Source organism: Eurosta solidaginis, chromosome 3 (genome assembly GCF_040869045.1).
Source record: "Eurosta solidaginis isolate ZX-2024a chromosome 3, ASM4086904v1, whole genome shotgun sequence".
In the NCBI taxonomy this organism is placed as follows: Eukaryota; Metazoa; Arthropoda; class Insecta; order Diptera; family Tephritidae; genus Eurosta; species Eurosta solidaginis.
This window is the reverse complement of record NC_090321.1, coordinates 186,762,714-186,779,719: the sequence shown is the minus strand read 5'-3', so window position 1 is coordinate 186,779,719 and position 17,006 is coordinate 186,762,714. Positions and strand designations below refer to the sequence as shown.

General features: G+C 36.1%; 1 protein-coding gene across 1 annotated transcript in view; it reads right to left on the bottom strand.

Moving 5' to 3' along the window:
* Window positions 1–17,006, bottom strand: part of Dh31-R (Diuretic hormone 31 Receptor) — a 460,651-nt gene that overhangs the window by 20,590 nt on the left and 423,055 nt on the right. Inside the window, 1 exon segment of the mRNA XM_067774258.1 lies at window positions 16,869–16,992. Within this exon segment, the coding sequence (XP_067630359.1) occupies window positions 16,869–16,992 (124 nt within the window).

Below are 17,006 nucleotides of genomic sequence, written 5' to 3'. Positions count from 1 at the left end.
ATCTCTATCTCGCAAATTGGAAGAAAGTCAAGGAATCTTACTGCCGGAGGACATGTGGATGGAAAGGAACGTTTATTGACTGTCGATACGGGCGCATCTCATTCCATCATTCGATAGGATTTAATTAACTAAAATATAAGACCATTGCATGGAGCAAGATTGGGTACAGCCACAGGAGAAGACTCCCAGGTTCTAGGAGCAGTAGCATGTGAAGTCGCAATTGGAAACGTCACGGTACCAGAGACAATTTTAGGATAGATGTGTTGCAGTGACGAAATATAGTGTGAAGCAAACTTCACAAAATTATAGTAGGTCACATTCAACACTTATCGCAGCAGAATTTGTTAAACTACCACGGTCTGTATTTATTATTTAACAATTATTTGTACACTTTTTCAGCTAATCTGTTTAGAATTTTAATTTCTACTCTCTAAAACTCAAATGAGTGTTTTGTGTGCTTAAATTATGTTAAAAATTGTGTTAAAGTTTTTGGTGTGGTGGAAATGACCTACTAGAATTTTGTGAAGCTCCGCTGCTTTCCACTGACGTTCGCGTATGCAACATCTTGTGCTTTCAAAAAATTTTGACGGTACTACACAATTTTATACTGGCAGAGATTGTTGATGAAATCATAATTGGAGTGGACTTCTTAATCGACAAGGCATCAAGATCGACATGCAAAGCAAGCCGATGCGATATAAGAATATGGATGTGCCACTTAATTTCGGCTACGAGAGAGACTACAGCAGTAAAGGAGTGCTGGAGGAAGAGAGTCAGCAAATACCACCAAAATCAGAAGCAGTCTTCTGGGCAAAGTTTGGTGGAGATTGTGGGACAAAACAAATTGTGGGTTGTCGAAGCAGCAAACAAATCGATACCGAACATACTTGTAGGAAAAACCCTGGCTATAACAAAACAAGATGGACGGACCCCGGTAAGAGTACTCAAAGAGTTCAAGTCACCACAAACTGACCAGAGGAGCTATTTTGGGAAGCTGCCAAGAGGCTGAAGTAGTAATCAATTGTGAACAGCTCCGGGAAAACGTTTCAACTAGCAATATTGATATTTCAGATGACATCATGGCATGGACGGAGAGACTAGAGGAAGACTATCAGAGTAAGGCAAAACAACTGCTCCTAAAGTACGCTAACAAATTTGACCAAGATGGTTCCAAACGAGGCCGCACCAAAGTGGTGAAACATCAAATTGACACTAGAGATGCGAGGCCGATCCGTCAAGCTCCTCGTAGTGTTCCACTGGCGAAGCGGGAAGTGGTGAGTCAAATCATACAAGAAATGAGCGACAGCGGCGTAATCGAAACATCAGCTAGTCCATGGGGCTCACCGGTGGTACTTGTGAAGAAGAAGGATGGAAAAATGAGATTTTGCGTGGACTACCGGAAGTTAAATGACGTTACGAGAAAGGATAGCTACCCATTGCCAAGAATTGATGACACTCTGGACTCGCTATCTGGTACAAAATGGTTTGAACTTAAAAAGTGGCCACTTGCAAGTGGAGGTGAAGGAGGAAGACAAGGAGAAAACAGCCTTCAGTGTCGGGGATGGTCTTTGGCAGTTTACAGTAATGCCCTTTGTACTATGTAATGCACCAGCTACTATTGATAGACTCATGGATCAGGTACTGAAAGGACTATATTGGAAAACACTAAGCTAGACAACATCATCGTATTGGGAAAGAACTTCGAAGAACATCTGAAGACCTTGGAGGAGGTTTTCCAAATAATAGCTGGTGCTGGTATGAAACTTAGTCCCACAAAGTGTTCTCTGATCAAGAAACAAGTTAGTTACTTTGGTCATAAATTAACAACGGAGGGCTTCTGCACCGTGAAGGAAAAGATAGAAGCAGTAAAGAACTGGCCAAGACCACAGAATCTTCATGAGTTAAGAAGTTTCCTTGGACTGTGCACATATTACCGAAGATTTGTACAAAATTTTGCCAGCGTAGCCCATAGCCTCCACGAGCTTACAAGAAAAGATAAAGCTTTTGAATTGAAGAAGGAGCGAGAAGTGGCTTTCAAAACATTGAAAGAGCGTTTACGGCCAGCGATTCCGCGTCAGGACTGATCACGCAGTGTTGAAATGGCTTCTGCATTTCCGTAATCCAGAAGGACAATTGGCACGGTGGATCGAGCAACTACAAAGCTATGACCATTGAGTATCGGAAAGGTAGTACCCATGGGAATGCCCATGCAATGCCACGAAGACCATTTAATTTGGAATGCAAACACTGTTCGAAAGCTGAGACTAAGGAAGACATCATAGATGTCCGGCTTATGACTATAATGTGATCGAATGAATGGGACATGGAACAACTAAGGAAGTGTCAGCTAGAAGGTACAGATCTGTCACATGTTATGCGAGGGCTCGAACGAAAGAAGAAGAGATGTCAGCAGAGAGTACTATTGCGAAGTCATATTGGGCACAGTGGAACAGTTTAGAATTGATATCCGGTTGCCTGCATTGAGCATGGGAGAGTGAGAATGGTCAAAGTAAGAGGAAACTCCTAGTCGTTCCAAGGAAAAGGATTCCCGACGTTCTCTGTGAGCTACATAACGGTCCAAGTCGAGGTCATCTTGGAATTACGAAGACGCTCGAGAAGATTAAGCAGAGATTCTATTGGGTTGGTTGCCGTCAGTCGGTCACTGAGTGGATTGCCAACTGCGAGGTTTGTAGCAGAGCAAAAGGGCCCAAAACCCGAAGTCATGGACAGATGAAGCAATATAACTCAGGTGCGCCATTTGAAAGGATCGATGTCGCAGGCACATTTCCTACTTGCAACTGCGGAAACAAATATGTACTGGTGGTTATAGATTACTTCAACAAATGGCCAGAGGTATATCCAATCCCAAATCAAGAAGCGGAAACAGTAGCAGAAGTGTTCGTAAACAATTGGGTTGCAAGGTATGGTGTACCAATCTAGTTACATTCTGACCAAGGGAGAAATTTTGAATCAGCTGTATTCCAAGCAATGTGTAAAACATTGGGCATTCGAAAAACCTTGACGACTGCATTGCATCCTCAGTCCGATGGTATGGTGGAACGATTCAATAGACATTGGAGGAGCACTTAAGGAAAGTAATGGACAAGTTCAATAAAGAGTGGGATACACGCATACCATTATTCTTGATGGCTTACCGATCAGCAGTGCATGAGATAATGGGTCAAACCCCTGCAAAAGTAATTTTTGGCAATGGCCTTCGACTGCCAGCTGATTTGGAGTATGGGATAAATGCCGATGAGGAGAGAAATGTCAAGAAATTCACTGGTGTCCTGGAGGAAGGGATGAGGGAAATACATGATCATGTAAGACAACGAACCAAGATTACGGGTGACAAGATGATAGCCAGATATGATAAAGCAATTAATTCGAAAGGTTTTCGGGAGGAGATTTGTTGCTGCTATACAACGCACAACGAAAAAAAGTATGTCACCGAAATTGCAGTGTAATTGGGAAGGCCCATACAAAGTTGTGAAACGGATTAATGATGTAGTTTACCGCATACAAACATTTGGGAAGCCACGAACCAAAATGAAAGTAGTTCATTTGGAAAGACTGGCAGCGTTTAGATCAGGAAATTTGTCTGATCGGGTCGATCCGACCTAGGTGAAGGGCAGTGTGGCGAATTTTCACATCACTTAATAAATGCACAACAACAAAAACATTAAAGCAAGCTACATAAACCTATTAATCATCATTTACCTACATACATACAAGGCAACGGAGAGATACTCATAAACACATGTAATCATCAGCCGAAGTAGTACTCACATATACACACGCATATGGCCATGCGAGAGACTATAAACTACAAAATATACATGTATGAATGAAGCAACGGAGAGTATAAAAGCAGCACAAGCTGAGTAGTCAGAAATCAGTTTTGATTTAAGCACTCTATTGGTTGTGAAGTATACGTGTTATTGTGAAGTACTTCCAAAGTAATTTATTTAATAAAGACCATTTTGCATTATTGAATATTGGAGTTATTTATTCAACAGTTTAGCGATTCGAACGTTAGCAGAAGGTGGAAAAAGCGGAATTTCACTAAATTCGTTACAATATTATAAAGCATGATAAAACTGTAAGAAGGCAAAACTTCTCGGAGGCCATAATGGTTTTTTTGATTTTTAAAAAATTTTAAAACCTCCCTCCAAAATCATTTGTGAATTCCAAAACAAAGAAAACATACAGAAATTGCATTATTAAATTACAAGAGGTTTGTTCTCCAATGATGACAGAGCTTTAACACTCCCAAATTGAATAATCTGTGCGGGTTGCTTTTACGAAGTAAGGAAAACTGGGAATAACTCAGCCCCCTTCAGCGAAAATTGTAGTAGAAAATTACCTTTGGTAGTATATTAGTAGTGATAATAAATTTGTAAATGCCAACAGGTTTTGGGGGAAATAATTCATTCATTATTGGTTTGGTCATTCTTTCAGAATTTGAGGAATGCCGTACGTTAGAATTTTATTCAAAAATACACTATCTTAAAATTTGTTTCAAAAACTCCCTATATGAGCATAAGTTCAATGCATTTTGCCATAAGAAGGAGTTAATGCATTCTAAGATAAGGCGTTCTTCAATCTTATTCTAATATAGGGCTTTTTTGTGACAAATCATGAATTTTTGAAAAATGCTTTGAGATAGGACGATTTTGAACAGGCAGCCGACATGGGGTGATACTCTACTCAGCAGTCGCAATGAACTGACAAACAAAATAAAGGAAAATTGCTTATTGTTTTAGAACTTTATATTCCGGTCTTGACTTTGACAGAAGTGTTAAGCTTTTGTGCGGTCCTGCTACACAGGGAGTATTCACCTTTTTATTCTGAAATTTCGGAAAGCTCTATTCAGCTAAGTATTCATGAAAGTGTTCTGCATAAACTGTTAATTTAGAATATTCGGAACACGTTCGTTTGATATTACCTCACGAGGTCTGAAAATATCAAATAAATATATACATAATATTCCAAATATAAACCGATTCCCCAAATTTTTAAACGTGGAGAAATGTTCCGAACATACTCATTCCGTAAGTTAACATGCTCAATGAGTACCTTTCGTTATGGCATCTCCAATATTTACTAATGACATTGACGTGAATCGATTTTCTACTCAAGTTTTTGACGTTAAGCGATGAATTTTGAATTCGTTTAGGTTCCGTATGTTCATAGGTTTACGAAAGCATACGACTCCTTGGTGACCGTACTTTTCATAAAACCTATGTTCAGCCACACTAACAGATCGTGGCATAGTTAGTTAATTCATCATAAAATTAAAAAAAAAATTCTAAGGAATTATGCAGTTCCGTACTTATCGGGTATTTATAAACTGATTGCTCTCTATTTCTACTACTAATATTTTCGAAAAATCGCAAAGAAACAACACAGTTAATGGATGTCAGTTCGATTTGGGAGCAAAATGGCTGCAATTGTCAAAAAATTTGTCAGTCGAACAAACCTCTTGTGATTGAATCATGGGCTGAAATTAAAATTTTTTTAAACGTCATTTCGGCTCTCACCGGTTTTACCTTGTAACAGTATTAGCATGTTATGAAGAACGTGGCTCTTACAACTGCGATATCTTAAGAACGGTGATACTGACAGAAGCAATCATTAGGAACACTTTTGCAGAGAATTTTGAGATCAATATTTTTGGTATGAGGTATTTCTTTAATAAAGCTTACGGTTTTTGAGATTAAGTCTAAAATGTGAAGTTTTGACCTTTGACCCCGAATAACTTTTTTTAGCGCACATGGGATTGGTAGGGACTACCACAATTTTATTATTTATTATGGTTAATTTAAGTTCTTTACCAAAATTTGGCTATGCCATAATTTTTTCATTTTAATTGTCTAAATTGATTGGACTATTTGGCCTATACAAATTTTGTCAAAAGCATTTCAATTTATCCCCTCGATTGTCCATTAATTTGCTAGAGTGCAAAGCTGGATGTAAATTTTAGTGCTACTAAAGACCGCGGCACAATGAAATTTTTCATATCGATGCGTTTAGCACAAGCTTATGCATTCCAGTAACATCGCCACAATCACCAAGATGTTGCGTTTATAAATATGAAGGTACTTCAGATTTGGCAATTAAAGTTTATTTCGCCTTGCCCATTCAAATAAAAAATTTCGCGAAGCACTGTCTTAAACATCCGCCCTATTCAACAGAAATACTTGCTAACATATTTTGTGTCGTATTCATTTGTTATATTGCAGTTTTTAGTTGCGTAAAATGTAGTAATAATAACAAGTAAAGGTGTCTAAGTTGAGGTGTAACCGAACAATATATACTCAGCCTGAACTTTAATTGTACATTTCATTTCAGATAAATTACTTTTCTACATTACACGTGGCACCGCCCGTTAAAAAAAAAAAAATGGCTCCCCATGTCCTCCTACAATAAAACTTGATAAGTGAAAAATCATTGATTCAAAGCTGTTTTTCGCTAAGATATAGCTTATTATTTTCGTCTACGACCCTTTTAAAAATCTTTTATATAAAACTGGGCGTGGTCTTTGACCGATCTCGTCCATTTTTTCTAAAAATATTTCCTGCTATAGGGAAAATTTGTGTACCCAATTTTATTACGATCCGTTAATTTTTCTTCAAGTTATGGCTTCCGAAACATAGAAAATTGCTTAGTCATAAAAGGGGCGGTGCCACGCCCATTTTTGAAAATTTGAAGTTGTTCCTATTTACTGTTATAAATCCACTTGGGAAATGAGATACCATTGATATAAAGCTCTTTTTTGCAAAGATATAGCTAATTTTATTCGTCCACGACCCTTTTAAAAATCTTTTATATAAAAGTGGGCGTGCTCCTTAACCGATTTCGTTAATTTTTCTTCAGAGCATTTCTTATAGTAAAGGCAACTTCTCTGCCGAATTTTGTTACGATTTTTGATTTAAGATTAATAATATTTGTAAAATTTATTTTATCAAAAGTGGGCGGTGCCACACCCATTTAAATTTTTTTTTTTTTCAAATTTTTATCCAGTCTCTAATTTCAACATTCTAGGTGTATTATTTACTAAATAATCAGGTTTTTTGTGTTTCCAAAATGTTATATATATACAAAGTGGGCGTGGGCGATTTCGATCATTTTCATTACCACTCTATGCTGGGTCCAGATAAGCTCGTGTTTGGTGAAGATATCTCAATATTTATTTATTTATTATTGTCTACCGAATAGTTCTAACAGACTCATTAATTGAAAAGTATAAACAGACTAGTCTTAAAGCTACTTATCTCTAAACTGAAATTCAAACTTTTAGCATATGTATTGCATATTCGAACGCATCTTGTGAGCGGACAGACGGACGGACGGACATGGCTTAATCAAATTTTTTTTCGATACTTATGATTTTCATTTATGGAAGTCTATATCTATCTCGATTCCTTTATACCTGTACAACCAACCGTTATCCAATCAAAGTTAATATAGTTACTCTGTGTGCAAAGCACGCTGAGTATAAAAAGTCACCAACGAGTGGGAAAAACAATTTCACTTGCAGAGTGTGCCAACACCCTTATCCAAAGCAAATGTAAAATCCTTCTTCTTATGCTTTGCTTGCAACAAAATATGAGAGTTGGCTACTTTTTCATATCAGATGGCGCCAGTGTCGCTCGTTTTGTCGTTCTCCATGAAAATAGGTGCAAACAACACATCATTCATAAGCTTGTGTTAAACTCATCTACATATGTATATGAAAAACTGCTTATTTGAAGGAGCTATAATGGTCCAGAGTATCATATATGTATGTATATAAGTACACTGATTGTTTACTCTGTGGACGTGGGCGAAAACAATTTCAAGTTCGTCAAATAATCATCTTTTGTCACTTTCATTTTCAGTAATTCTTTAACTTGACGCTATATTTAATAGCTGGCGCAATTTAACACGCTTATGATCATAAGTATAACACATAACTGTTAATAAAATACCACGTAATTAAAATTGTAAGTACACATTTGTGTATGTATGTATATACTTAGATATATCTTTAGTATGCACTGCGGTAGCTATTTTTACTGTTACGTATGGTTTTAATTTAATGACTATATAAATTATGAACATTTCTACACACAAATGGCAAACTCGGCGATAGAAACAATTGCATAACAAATGGTGATACTAACAAATGAAAAGAAATAAAAAATTTAGTTAAACGTGCGTGGAATGTGTTTTGAACAGCGGTGACAATAGCCGTGTTTTTTAACACGCGCGTATACGTTTCGTTTGCGCGTGTTAAAAAACGCCTATCTTCGCTTAGATAATGATTAGGAGACCCATCTAGCGGCTGTGGTTAAACAACTAGCTACAGCAACAGGGTGTACCGAAAAGCGGAGACGCAACGCTCTGATGGCCATAGGGTATAACATATAGCTGAATCAGTTGCGATGAATTGTGGACACACATAGAATACATAGAATTAGTGTAGAGGGTGAAACAAAGACACATATTTCAGTTACATCTGAGTATAATGCGTATTGAAATTTAGTAGGACAAAATTTATGCGCAGCAATTTCAGAGGTGTATTTATAGTTTGTCGACTAGCAGTCAATATAAAGTTTAAGCGTAAACGGATATACGCGTGTTAAAAAACACGGCTAATATGTCCTTATGCCTGTAAGGGCACACGCGCGCACTCACAGAAAGGGCATGAGCTTGTAGAAAATAACAAAAACAAATATTCATTATACATATCGCTCATTTGCTGCAACGTCGGCATAACTCAAAAAACATGGCTTTTGAGTTAATAACATATAAACGTACCCAATATCATTATCTATGTTGTATAAAAAAATCTCCGTGATCAGTTAAAAATTTAGCACGTGTTATAAAAATGAAAATATGACTTTATATGCGCAACATATGGCAGTTAAAATCTTTGAATGGCTCCCCTGGAAAATTGTGTTTTTTGAGTTATGACGACGTTGCAGCAAATTAGCGATTTGTAAATACTAGTATTTTCATTTAATGTGTCTGCTGGAATGTTCTTTTCATGCATTTACGCTTTTCGCACTTTCCATTGACATTTTTTTTTTGCTTTTATTCGATTCCGTTTGTCGCAATGCGTAACGGTAAATGCATAAAAATTTTTTGGATTACTAAGTTTATTCTTTTCGTAAATATGTATTTACTGCATTTGATATTTTAATACCGTTTATCTTACTTTAAACTTTTATGAAGTTGGTTATATTCTAATGTCATTATACTCAGCTGAGCAGAGCTCACAGAGTATATTACTTTTGTTCGCATAACGGTACCTCGTAACGGCATAAACTAATCGAGATAGATATAGACTTCTTTATATGAAAATGATCTGGGCGAAAAAAGAAATTCGTTTAACCATGTCCGTCCGTCCGTACGTGAACACGATAACTTGAGTAAATTTTGAGGTATCTTAATGAAATTTGGTATGTAAGTTTCGGGGCACTTATCCCAGATCCATATTTAAGATGAACGAAATCGGACTCTAACCACGCCCACTTTTTCGATATCGAAAATTCGGAAAACCGAAAAAGTGCGATAATTCATTACCAAAGACGGATAAAGCGATGAAACTTGGTAGGTGGGTTGACCTTATGACGCAGACAAGAAATTAGTAAAATCTTGGACAATGGGCGCGGCACCGCCCACTTTTAAAAGAAGGTAATTTAAAAGTTTTGCAAGCTGTAATTTGGCAGCTGAGTATGTAATGTTCGGTTACACCCGAACTTAGCCTTCCTTACTTATTTTAAATACCGGCTTCAAAATTATTTGCTTTATTGAATACAACGCAAAAAAAAAGGAATTCAATGCTGGGTCAATCCGCCAAAAAAAATACCACGGATAAAAAAAGTTAAATTCAATGGTTGACTTTTAAATCATGAAAAACTTGGAGCACATATGCCAATCCTCTAGGAATCCTGTTTTATTAAGCTTCCTTGGTTTATTAAAGACAAAATAAAAATTTAATTCAAAGCAGTTCAAAGTCCATTCGCTTCCAATGCAACTTGTCCCACCCGTCACAAGCTTAAAAAAGCTTCCACATTTTATTTGTTAAATATAAAAGTTAGGTTAAGGTACAAATTAGGCCATAGTTTCTCATTAAAATATTTGGTACACAATTTTGAAAATATTTGGAAAGTAAAGCGATACAATAACATATGTAGGCGGGTGATTTCGAATTGCACCCATCACTCTTAGAAAATTGAAAATTTTCGTATAAATTACGCACATAACTTTTATATTTCATTGCCTTTATATCAAATGGGTATATGTATATCTTTAAGTGATTCAATTTCAAAACTTCTATAACAATAATTAAGGCGAAATTACTAAATTTTTGTGGTAAAATTGAGTCAAGATGTCCCACCCGCCACTATAGAATACCACTGATTAAATTTTTGTGCATAAAGTTTTCGATTATTTTCGAATGTCTACTTAAATGACATTTTTTACTTTTTGTACAAATTTCATTCAAAGATTTTTTTCTTTTCTTCTCGCTTTAAAGGCGAGTACTTACTACTTAATTTTTGCAATCTAATTCTAATCTAATTCTTCATACTTCTATGCACCTCAAGTAATGTGTGTGTCTTTAGCAACCACAATGAATATTTACTCGTGTTATAACCTTATTAACAATAATTACTAGACATTTTCTTTTCTGCTTTATCATTTCACTTGAAATCAGTATATGTGCTTGTTCTTCTATTCCATTGAATTTTGTAAGCTTTGTTGTATGTCTTATTTTTTTTTGTATACAAATTTTTTCCGTTTCGCTTGCCACAAATAATTTCTAGAAACTGAATTTCTTTGACTTTTTTTAATTGAATTTTTTATGATTTTCAAGTAACTTGGTTAAGCTGTCTTTTTTGAATAGACTGATTTTTCCTAACGGAAAAGCATTAAAAGCAGATAATTTTCTATGTCGTTTAGAGGGTTGTAGCTTGTACATATATAGGATAACTCTAAACCTTTTCCGATTTCTACAAAGGGCAAAATTATATCGAAAGTAGCATACTTAGCAGGGCATTTTGTTACATGAAAAAAAAACCCTGGTTCTTGAGTTGACCCTCTTTCAAGTTGAAAAAATAGTTCTCAAATTGTACTTAAATGTGATTCCGATAACCGCCTCAAATGCAGTATTTTCATGAAAAAAAAAAACATATATAACATATTTTTAATTTATAACGCTTCATTAATGGTATCACCCAATTGTTTATTTCTTCACATTAAATAACCGTTCGCTTTGGTGGTGCCAACTTGCACAACATTTTTATTTTCAACTTCACCTCGATTCGATATCTAATGTGGGATATCAACTTAAGAAATGTTTGAGAATTAAAAATTCCTCAAAGGTTTGATAATGATTGGAGACTGATGTCGGATTTCAACTTGGGAGCTATAAATTTGGAAAATAATTAGAGAATGCAGATAGATATCAACTTTTTAACTATATATTTCTATATATGTCTCGAAGGCTGGAGAACAACTGTTTCGATGTTCCTTTAGCTATCTTTGTTTCTTGACTTTTAGTGATATAAAGTGGTTAGGTTAGGTTAGGTTGAAATGGCTGGTCCATGAGGACCTCACATAGACGGATTGAGTCCATAGTGTTACCAGAACTTTGTTTTAACGTCGAAACAGAAAACCCCTATCAAAAACCAGGATCTATGTTATAAAATAACTCCGTCCTCTTGGCAAATATTAGAAGCTTCCTAGGACTTAAGTCACTTGCTGCTTCTAGATCTGACAGCTGTATCACTCCTAATAGCTGGATTCTTAGCCTGGAAAGTGCAGGGCACGAGCACAGAAGAAAGTGGTATTAACAATTGTTTTTGTTTTTATCGACCTATTGATAAATGATTTAAGGTTCGATTCGAGCTCAAGGCCATGACAATAATTTTTTCTAATAATAATTATTGTGTTTAATAATTTGGGAAAAATTTAAACAACGTGACATCAGGACGGACAAGGCGACAGCTGTTTCGATTATACCTTGTAAATCTCTTCAAAGCCTTTTCTCCCGGGAGTGGGAGTCGAACCCGCACTCCTACGATAGTTGAAATGGTTACAAACGCATTCAGCTACGTCATGCCTTAGTTGTTGTAAAGTTTTTCCCAATTGCCTTCTTTTGCATATTTTAATCTTTTACACATTGCATACTTCGTATGCAATTATGTGTTAAAGCTATGCTTGGTACGGCGGTTTACAAAGAAACTTTGGTATTGTTGCTCTTTTTGTTCTATTTATAGAACTACAACGAATTAACCAATTTTGTCTGCTTGTATGATTTAATCGGGGATTGCCCGTATTGCTTTTTTTTTTTTGTTAAATGTATGAAAACATATATTTGAAGCAATTTGCGGGTTCGACTCCCACTCCCTGGAGAAAAGCCTTTGAAGAGATTTACAAGGTATAATCGAAACAGCTGTCGCATTGTCCGTCTTGATGTCACGTTGTTTAAAATTTTCCCAAATTATTAAATAAATTATAAAATTAAAAATTGCTTCAAATAAATGTTTTCATACATTTAAAAAAAAAAAAAAAAAAGCAATACGGGCAATCCCCGATTAAATCATACATAATTATTGTGATTTTTTACTTTTTCTAATTTTGAAAAATTGTACTTTGTTTTTGGAATAGTAAGTAGGAAATTTTTTCAGATAACCTGCCACAGCTGCGCGGATAGATCCATTTCGAAGGGTGCTAAGCCTTCATCATTAGTACGCTTTAGGCACGCTGCGCTAACCATTTGGCTATATAGCGGTGGTTTCTTTGACTCACAAATTCCTACTTCTGTTCTTTTTACCAGCTATATTTATTCAGTGTTGCGCCATCTGTTGCAAATCACTGATAATGCTGATTTGTTTATTGTCAATTACTTTGTTTGACATTCCCAAGTGCTCATGGTTTATTAACAATTATTTTTGTTTTTGTCGGCATATTGATAAATGATTCAAGATTCGATACGAGCTTACTACTATTCCAAAAACAAAATACAATTTTTCAAATTTAGAAAAATTAAAAAATAACAATAATTATCACTAGAGAAAATTATTGTTCTGGCCTTGAGCTCGAATCGAACCTTGAATCATAAAGTGGTATTATCTCATTTATAATTCTCTCATTTCTTATAACTATTTTTAAGTTTTTTTTGTTTAAAAAACAGTTTTTTCCAATAACTGTTTTCTTATTAATACTCTAGCTGAGCAGAGCTCGCAAATTATATTAATTTTGTTCGCATAACGGTAATCCGTAACGGCATAAACTAATCGAGATAGATAAAGACTTCTATATATCAAAATGAGCTGGGCGAAAAACGAAATTCATTTAGCCATGTCCGTCCGTCCATCCGCCCGTAAACACGATAATGTGAGTAAATTTTGACGTATCTTAATGAAATTTGGTATGTAGGTTCCTAGGCGCTCATCTCAGATCGCTATTTAAAATGAATGAACTTGGTAGGTAGGTTGACTTTATGATGCAAAACAGAAAATAAGTAAAATTTTGCACAATGGGCGTGGCACCGCCCACTTTTAAAAGAAGGTAATTAAAAAGTTGTTCAAGCTGTAATTTGGCAGTCGTTGAAGATATTATGATGAAATTTGGCAGGAACGTTACTCCTATTACTATATGTCTTCTAAATAAAAATTAGCAAAATCAGATGACGAACACGCTCACTTAAAAAAAAAGTTTAAAAGTAAAATTTTAACCAAAAATGGAATATTTTTACAGTATATAAGTAAATTATGTCAACAGTCAACTCCAGTAATGATATGGTGCAACAAAATACAAAAATAAAAGAAAATTTGAAAATGAGCGTGACTCCGTTCTTTTCCATTTAATTTGCTTAGAACACTTTTAATGCCATAAGTCGAACAAACATTTACCAATCCTTGTGAAATTTGGTAAGGACATAGCTTCTATGACGATAACTATTTTCTGTGAAATCGGTTGAAGCCACGCCCAGTTTTTATACACAGTCGACCGACTGTCCTTCCGCTCGGCCGTTAACACGATAACTTGAGCAAAAATCGATATATCTTTACTAAACTCAGTTCACGTACTTATCTGAACTCATTTTATTTTGGTATTAAAAATGGGCGAAATCCGACTATGACCACGCCCACTTTTCCGATATCGAAAATTACGAAAAATGAAAAAAATGCCATAATTCTGTACCAAATATGAAAAAAGAGATGAAACATGGTAATTGGATTGGTTTATTGACGCAAAATATAACTTTAGAAAGAACACCTACCATATTAAGTAGAGGAATATGAAAAAGTTCTGCAGGGCGAAATCAAAAGCCCTTGGAATCTTGGCAGGAATACTGTTCGTGGTATGACATATATAAATAAACTAGCGGTACCCGACAGATCGATATCTCGAAAACGCCTTCACATATACAACTATGGGTCACTTCGTTTTAAAACCCTCATTAGTGCCTTTAATGTGATACCCATATCGTACAAACAGATTCTAGAGTCACCCCTAGTCCACCCCTATGGCGATATCTCGAAAACGCACCCAGCTATAGAACTAAGGCACACTCCCTTTTAAATACTTTTTAATACCTTTCATTTGATACCCATGTCATCCAAACACATTCAGGGTTACTAGGTTCATTTTCCTACATTGTGAAATTGCCTTATTTGACAAAGGATGCAGGAAAATCGTTCCAAAAACGTCACTCTTGGTCCAAAATTTGGTCGATTTTCCCAAACGTATGTGATATGGAATTAAAAACCACTTATCTACGAAACCCTTGGAAACCCTAGGTACCAACGCAGCTAAGCTCTAATCTGAGTATTTAATGTTCGGTTACACCCGAACTTAGCCTTCCTTACTTGTTGATTAGTAACTTTTCCTTTGTTATTTATAGTTAATTTTTTTTGCTAAGAATTGTGTGAAATCAATCCCAAGCAAGTAAAGAAGTCTAAGCTCGGATGAAAGCCCAGCTGTTCTCTCATTTTTAATATATATATTCACATAGGCTGGTGCAAACAAGTAGGAAAGTCTAAGCTCGGGTGAAACCGAATATTATATATATATATACATATACATATATAATATTCGGGTTCACGAGAGCTTTAGACTGCCTTACTTGTTTAGGATTGATTTTTCACAATCAAAATTGATTCCAATTTGACCACAAGAAGTCCTAAGGACTCAATACAAAAGAGTCACCAAACACTCCATGTTTGTCGGATTAGAACTCTTTTCGTGGGTCGTTTCAGAGCGAGTACGTAGACCAAAATTCCGACTCTGAAATAAACGAGTTTCAATAAGCATTTCTCGAAGAAGTAAGCGTTTCATGGCTGCTAAAGTGGTCTTTTAATTTTTCTTCTTTGTTTTGCGATAGATTTCTGTTTTTCAAGAGCTTTACAGTTGTTAATGGTAGTTTCCTTTGTATTGATATGGTACTTTCCTGAAAAAAGCACCCGACCATCTCGCGAGCGACTTTGTATGACCACGTTGAATAAAAAAAAAAAATAAATGTCTGGCGCGATAACCTCCGAAAAGATTTTAGGTAGAGCTTCTCTTCCAATTTGCGTCGTGCTCCTCTTGGTTTTCGCTACAAATTGGCCGGACGGGACCTGCATGTTTTATGCCAACTCCGAACGGCATATGCAAGACAGATGAGTTTTCACTGAGAGCTTTTCATGGCAGAAATACACTCGGACCGCTTGTCAAACACTGCCGAGGGGCGACCCCGCTTAGAAAAATTTTCTTCTAATTGAAAAACCTTATTTCTAAAATTTTGATGCTGCTTGCTCGGAGTTGAATCCAGGGCATACGGTGTGATAGGCGGAGCACGCTACCATCACACCACGGTGGCCGCCAAATGACCACGTTAAACCTTTCAGGTTATGCACCCCATTTTTTCCGTGAAAAAAGTGGGTCGGCAAACCTTTCCTGCTAAACCAACAGCATTCGCTACGCGTAGGTGAGGTTGCCGATTGGGTTGAAGAAGCTTTACGTTACGGTGGCAGCCCCTTGAAAAAGCTTATACTTAAATGTTTATTCATATTAGAGAAATATTACAAAACTACAAACGGCAAAGGTTACAACGACATGTTTCTGAATTACCAGAATCGTCATTATGTAACTTTTCGGTTAGTGATATTTGAACCAGGGTACGTGTAGAAGCCGGTTTCCTTTAAAATTGTTTATATTTTAAAATATTTTTCTTTGCTATTTTTGTACAACCCTCACAATGCCTATATTTTAGAGCAGCTAGTTGGCTCTTTAGTTACATACTATGTAGAACACACCAACATTTCTACATATGCCATAAAGTAATTCTGGATATGCCAATCAAAATCTGCTCTTTAATTGCGTCAAGAAACGCACAATGAATGAACTGTCAGTAGATTAAGTTCTCTGTCATTGCACTTAGTAAATATGTAAGCATGTGTGGGTGTGCAATATTTATTTCATCTGTCCTTGTAATGCCCTTATTTCAAAAAGCAATAGCAATAACTATACTGCTTCTTCCTCAGTTTACTGCTGTTGGCAGCTGCCTACTGAACTGTTTTGTGGCTTTATTCATTTTAAGATTATATAGATAATAAAACAATTTGATAAATGGGTATTTGCCTGTATGTGAATTCGAGGTATTGACAATAAGTGTTTTGCTACAATTAACGGTAAATTGGGTAGAACGCAACGAGCTTAGTTAGACAAGGCATATGAGCTTAGACAAGCGTATGTACTGGCTGATAAGAAGGAAAACTCCCAGAAGCAATTTCGGTATAGAAAACTATCACACGATACAAGAGAATACAAATTTACATTCAAGCAAGCATAACTACTTAAATTATTCACACTGCGTTCGTACTCACCTGAAAAGAAGCCGTAAATGCTGAGATAACTTCGTAAGTTTGCTCCCATGGATGGCCAGGATCTGGGCGTAGTGGTGTTACGATGTATTGTAATCCCAGCAATGGTACAAGCAAAAGGGTTGCGCTGTAAGGAAAAAT